Source organism: Miscanthus floridulus, chromosome 13 (assembly GCF_019320115.1).
Source record: "Miscanthus floridulus cultivar M001 chromosome 13, ASM1932011v1, whole genome shotgun sequence".
In the NCBI taxonomy this organism is placed as follows: Eukaryota; Viridiplantae; Streptophyta; class Magnoliopsida; order Poales; family Poaceae; genus Miscanthus; species Miscanthus floridulus.
Genome location: NC_089592.1, coordinates 81273035 through 81280025, shown reverse-complemented (window position 1 = coordinate 81280025; position 6991 = coordinate 81273035). Strand labels below are relative to the sequence as shown.

At 42.8% G+C, this 6991-nt stretch overlaps 1 protein-coding gene across 1 annotated transcript; it reads right to left on the bottom strand.

The window, feature by feature from the left end:
• Positions 1-554: 554 nt before the first annotated feature.
• Positions 555-3346, bottom strand: LOC136500146 (uncharacterized). Its single transcript, XM_066495535.1, has 8 exons — positions 3304-3346; positions 2934-3160; positions 2527-2839; positions 2194-2447; positions 1886-2095; positions 1720-1812; positions 1496-1597; positions 555-956 (listed from the first exon to the last, which is right to left on the bottom strand). The coding sequence occupies exons 1-8, from the start codon at positions 3344-3346 to the stop codon at positions 555-557; spliced, it is 1644 nt and encodes a 547-aa protein (XP_066351632.1).
• Positions 3347-6991: the final 3645 nt, after the last annotated feature.

Below are 6991 nucleotides of genomic sequence, written 5' to 3'. Positions count from 1 at the left end.
GTGGACACGTGTATGATGGAGATGTGTACACGTGTATGATGAGGATGTCGACACGTGTTTGATGAGGAGGTTGACACGTCTACTGTTTGCAGGTTGACACCTGGCGCTCTCGTGCTCGTTTACGTGGCAGCATGTAAGATGACATGGCAAGACGTTGGAGATGACGTGGCGACTGTTACTTAGTGACGTTTGTTTTCGTCATAGTACAGATTTAACGAATTCGATATAATTCATAGGCAGTACCATTATTGTCAGGCCTAAGCACTGATCCCATACACATGCAGCACAAGTTTATTCATCAAGCACCAACATAGTTTCATACAACACAAATTTATGTTCAAATACAACCAGAGTTCCCTAACACGGGAAACAAGTTCACACACATCCAACAGACCAAGTTCCAAAGCAAAGGTACCAAACCATAGACAAGTTTACAGGCAACATAACTGATAGACCAAGTTTAGTAATCTATTATGAGGACCAACAGCACCACCACTCCACTGCTCAGTAGCACTCCATGGCACTCCAAGGAACCCGAGCTGCACAGGAGCAAGCTAAGTAGCTCGATTACCTGAGTTGAGGTTCAAGATGCGCTGAAGTAACAGATCATTAGCTTCTTGTTTCTTCTTGAACTCCTCCATCTCTTGCTGGGCCTTGCGCACTTCTTCTTGGGTCTTAGCCATTGATTCTTCTATTTCTTCAGCTTTCTTCTTCAGGTAGTCTAATTCTTCCTGAAGTAGATCAGCCCATTGCTTTTTGGCCTGCACCTGTTCTCTTAGTTGTGCTTCTCTTGCAGCTGATGCAGCAGATTTGCTTACTGGTGTTTCAATACCAGCATTCTTGAGGAATGTAGAGGCTACACTGGTTTGTGAGAGAACCTTGGAGACAATCTCAGTACTAGATCTTGGTGTTTCTAAATCTTGAGCAGGCTGGGCCAACATATTTTCCATGGCAGCCTACAACAAACAGGTGGAAAAAGGATAAGATAACTATGGAGTCCATTTCACAAGCAGGCATGAAAATCATCACAAACATATTGATGTATATATGTTTAAGTACATGAACATAGTTAACAATAACTTCACATGCACATCAGAGATGAATATCCTATCCATTTCACAACAACAATAGGACCATGCACCGAAAACATATGACTTCACATATAAGTGTATACATATGAACATTTAGTCTATGTACTAATCCATCCAGCAATTATATAGGAACAACTTTCGATTTGACAGGCACAGACCATGCACAAAGAACATATGATTGCATATATAGGTGTAAACTTATGAACATCTTGTCTATGTACAAATCCCATCCAGCAAGCACATAGGTAAATTTTTCCATTTCATAAGCATAGATAGAACCATCCACACACAACATTTAAGCATATGAACATCCTTCCATGTACTAATTCCATCCAGCAGCAACTGTACATGAGCAAAAATTGACATATATGCCCTATCCATCAATCACATATGCAGGTACTTACAACTGTTTCTTTGACCTCTTCGCTCATGCCCTTCTTCTTGCTGGTATGGCATTCCTTGAACATCTCCACTACATCCACTTCTCTATCCTTGGTTTTCTCCCTCTGTATTAATTTTAAGCATGAAATACAGGAAAATTAGCTTTTGTATCTAGACTAATTTATAGGAAATAGATATGCATGTTTTCATAAGATACAATGTATTGAACCAGAGTTGTAGCACTTACATATGCATACAAATGTGAGATGTAGCTGCGAGATCCCGTCGCTTGATGGTGCCTGACCTTAGCACGGTTTTTCTTGTTTTTCTCAACCGTTTCCTATAAGGCAAACATGTAAGTTTCAGACACAGAGATGAAACAGTAGAGTTTGTTGTTTGGACCATCATCATACCTTTGCTTTTGCACTGGACAACAACTTCACGAGTTCAAGCCACTGCTCATCAGTAAGATTAGCAATAGGGGAAGTTGTTCTGACTTCATTAGCTAGTATACCATTGAAGTACTTCTTCTTCAACAAATATCTACTCTGGTGTATAGCACTTTGGAGCATATTGCAGGCTTTCACTATTGGCTCATGCTTGTCATCAACTGCCAACCTAACCTACAGAAGTCAATCACCCATCAGATTTAGGTATTAGCATTTGATATAGCAACTTATATGAAGTACCAAATACATATGCAAGGTATCAAATTACTTACAGACCACTTGCCCATGAATTCTTTCAATTGGCTTTCATCATTCTTGTAGTGTTTCCAGTGAGTTAGAATGGGCATGTTCTTCCTAGTGATAAGGCCAGCCTCAGAAGCTAGCTTAGCAGCTTGTACAGGCTTCTCTGGCCTCCTCTTGCCTTCAACAATTTTAATTGGCAACCTTCTTCCCATAGATTGTGTCATATTGTCAAGCAATTTGCCTTTTGTTGGTGGCCTTGGTTTTCTTGGAGCATGTTGTTTACCTACATTATTGGCACTTTTAGAATTAGAGTAGTCCAAGTAGTAAAGCAAAGAATGTGAGGAAGCTGGTCTGTTACTTGCCTTGAGGAACAATCTCTAACTCTTCTGAGGCCTCAGCTTCATTTGATTGTGCATTTATTGGGTCATCAAAAGTAGACCAGTCCGGAGCAGGTTCTTCTTCATCTTGTCCCCCAATGGCTGCGGCATTCTTCTCTAGTGGCAGCTCCTCAGCCACAACTGCTGGGTGGTTGGTGGTGTACTTCTTTCTAGACCTTGTTGCAACTCTAGGAGTTGTCTCACTCACTGCAGCTACCCTCACTCTTTTCGTGCCACCTGGAGCCATCTTGGCCTTCTTCTTTGATCCTAAAGCCCGCTTGTTGCTGCTGTTAGATCCCTAATATAGAAGGGTAAACAAATCTATTGTTAGAACCTGCATGAAAATAAGTCTCACAAAATACAACGAACAACATAATGTAAAGACACCCCACCAAGACACTTTCATCTTCTTCTTCCTGGCCCTCTTCAGCTCCAGGAAGATATTCGGATGAATCTGACCCCTCCCCATGAACTTTCTTGTTTCTTTGCTTGCCCAGATTTAGAGAACTTTCTTTTTCAATGCTATTTTGAAGAGAAGAAGCCAAGGTACGGAGACCCAATGCTTCCATCTTCTTCTTGTTCTCTGTGACTTTCAAATCCCGTAGCTTTTCATAGTACCCTATTTTAAATAGATTTTAGTCAAATTAATCCCTAGACTGTAAAACCTAAACCCTAACCCTAACCCTAACCCATAAACCGTAGAACCCTAGACCCTACCTAGTCAACTAGAAGAACCTGGGCTTGGGGGGCATTCGGAAGTACCTGGGCTTGGGGGGCTGAGGCGTTTTATGGGCCGTTTAGGCATTGTTGAAGGCGAGTGTCTCCGCTGGAGTGGATGCCATGGTCGTCGTGGTGGTGTCTCCGGTGATGTAGTCGTACGGCTCCTCCGTCATGGCTCCATCGATTGTCCCTCTTGCGGTGGAGTGGATCTAAGAGCGGCGATGGTGGCATGGAGCTGAGAGCGGCGACGGCGGCGGCGGTGGTGGAGTGGATCTGAGAGTGGCGATGGCGGCGGCAGAGTGGATCTAGGGGACCGGCGGTGGAGTGGATCTAGGGAACCAGCGGCGGAGTGGATCTATGCGGGCGGCGATGGAGTGGATGTGAGGGCAGTGGCGGCGGCGGAGTGGAGTTGAGGGCAGTGGCGGCGATGGAGTGAAATGAGGCATATATAGCCTATAGCGAAGTTACTATCTTGTCCCTGCTGTAGTGAATGAGGAGGAGTGATGGTTGAGGGTAGTATAGGATTTTCACAGTGACGCCCAAATTTTTGGCGGGGGATGCGCGTCGACGGCCAAAACTAAGATGAGGAGGCAGGAGGTGGATTCGTTTTTTTGTTTTTTCTTCTCAAAACAAAATGGTTCTTTTCTCTAGCTTTTATGGACTAAAATGATATTTGTTTCTATAAATTTGACATCATATTTCCATTGTTTGTGATGATGGTTTATAGTACTATATAGTAATCCACAATGGTAAACGTTTTATTACTTGTCACCTTCTTTGATACATCACAAGTACGAATTATATAATCATCAAAGATGATAATTGTGTGAAGGATGAAAACAAGCTTTGATTAACAAAGTAAATGTGTAAGATGATAACGGTGTGCTCTCAAATTATAGGGAGATATACACGTGGCCTTACTTTGTGTGCATTATACATATAGGGAGATATACTTGTGGCCTTACTTTGTGTGCATTATACATATATAATCCATAATGTGTGCATGAATGAATTTTAACACTTCATAAGATCCTAGCAACACACATACATACAAGAACTTAGTATGTAAAGTTTGTGCTTGGTTCACTTGATAAGATCATATACATCTATGTGCTTGGTTATAACTTCATAAGATCTTATATATATGATCCCTTCTTACCATAAGCTATGCACTTCTCAAACTATGCACTACATAAGATCATATACATTCTTTGTTATAGCAAGACACATAGGTATGCACTACATTAGATGACATAGCTAGTTTGGTTACATATACATTAGATGACATAGCTAGCTTGGTTACTTCACTCATAACACTTGTACAAGCTTACTATACACTTATACACTTGAAATGCATGGTACGATGAAGATTATTGTAAGAGGTCTACAAAAGTTGTTCATTAATGTACCACATAACATTTCATTCAAAATTCGCTTGAAATTTGCTTAAAAATCAACTGAAATCATGGGTTTGACCACCATTTGACCGTCATGGACCCACCCGTCAGCCTGACTCCCAAGCTGAACCGAGTCCAGCCAGCTTTAGAGCTAACCTGGTGGGTCTATCCTGTCAGTCTCAGAAGGCAATGGTCTAAAATTTCCCCCTTCCCCCAAATCCTCGCCCACCCGCACCCCAAACCCCCCCACCGTCGGCCGTCGGCCACCACCCACCGCTGCGCACCCACTCCACCGGTGAGCCCTGCCCCCACGCTTGTAATACAGTAGGTATCCTCTGCCGCCGCACCCGCTCCACCGACCAAGACCCGCCGCAACACAGCCGCTCGACAAGCCACCGAGCGCCGTAGCCCCGCATTTCCCAGTTAGGGTTAGAGCTCCATGGCAGCCGAATCAAGCTCGTCGAGGAGCTCCATGGAGCGCTATGGGGTCCAGTCCCCCAACTCCTCCCCAATTCCCTATCGCCACCCGCCATACTCATACAGTCTGGATATCAACTGCGAGTGCGGTCGCAAGAGTCCCCGGTGGATCTCATGGAGTGATGGGAATCCAGGAAGGAGGTACCATTGCTGCTACAAATATCGGGTGAGTTAAATTTACATCCTCCCCAATTGTTAAGATGGGTTGATTTGAATTGTAGAAACTGTCTACCTGACAAACTGCAAATTGGTTGTGGATGCAAGGATGGTGGATGCACTTTTTGGGAGTGGTTGGATCCGAAGCCAACAGATCATCAGATTGAAATCCTTGTTGATTTGCGAGATGCAGTTAAGGCCCTGCGTACCAAGAACTAGACTCTGGAGGTGGAGAATAGTGAACTGAGTTATTTGCTTGATGAAGCACAGGCCAAGATTGCCCAACTGGTGATGGAGAATGAGAAGGCTACTGTACTTGCCAGGGATCAGGAAGCCAAGATTGCTGAACTGGTGAAGGAAAAGGAGAAGGCTAGTGTTCTTGCCAAGGATCAGGAGGCCAAGGAGGTGCAGGGCAAGCTGGTGTTCAGTAAAGTTGGCAAGGCCTGTTGTCGTGCAGTGATTTTTCTTGTCGTGTGTTTGGCACTTCTGGTGGCCATGTTTAGTAAAGTTCCTGAGACCATGAAACCATAGCTGCTGTGAAATAGCTATGTCAATGTATGAACTAGTTTAGTCAATGTATGAGTTGTTCAATGTATGAATTGTTGTTCTGAATGTATGAGTTGTTCAATGCATGAATTTATAGCATGCTGTTGCATGACTGCTGAAAATGGCCATAATTGAGAATGAGTGCCTGATAGCAAGCTGTTGCATGACTGCTAAAAATGGACAGAAATTAAGAAGTGCTTGAGAGCATGCTGTTACAAATGTGTTATACATGACTGTTACAATTCTAGAACATCAATATCCAAAAAAAAGGCAGTGTCAAGCCAACAAAAGAGTCACTATTACAAATGTTCACTAAAATGAAGCTATAAATACAAGAAAATAAAGCTAATCATCATCATTAGATTCCATGGGATCCCTGTCTTTTTCACTAAAATACTCCAATATAGTGTCATCTTCACAATCTTCAGAGTCACTGTCAGCATCCAGGTCTTCTTCCCTTCTACTAATAAGATCTTGTAAGTTACCAGCAATAGAAGATTTCTCTCCATGTACATGTCGGTACACTGGTGCAGGCTCATCTAATCCATCATCATCATCATCAGCTTGCACCAAAAGCTCATTATCAGAACCAGCTTCATCTTGGTGAACAACGCTCAATTCTGCTTCAGTGACATCATACATACTCATATGCTCAAATTTCTAGACAACACGCCAATTTTCACCAAACTGTGTGTCTGGCACATAGAAGACCTTTTTTGATTGAGTTGCTAATATAAATGGGTCTGACTTGTACCAAAACCTCTCCACATTGATGGATCTAAAAATGCCATCATCTCTAACAGCTCTTCCTTTGCCATCTTGACTGAACCACTCACACCGAAAAAGTACCACAGTTCGAATGGATTCCAAATCGGAGTTGTAGCTCAACTCAACAATCTCTTTGAGCTGACCATAAAATTTAGTCGGCACACTGTTATGTGTTCCATCTGCCAGCACACCACTATTTTGTGTCTGCCTTTGTCTTTCACGGTCGACAGTGTTGTATCGAACACCATTGACACTGCATGATGCCCATAACTTCACTCTAAGGCAAGGAGGACATGATATTGCATATAGGCCTTCACTAACATCTTCATGATTATCCATCCATAGCATCTTGATCTAATAAGACCACCAAACAAGTTAAAATTTGA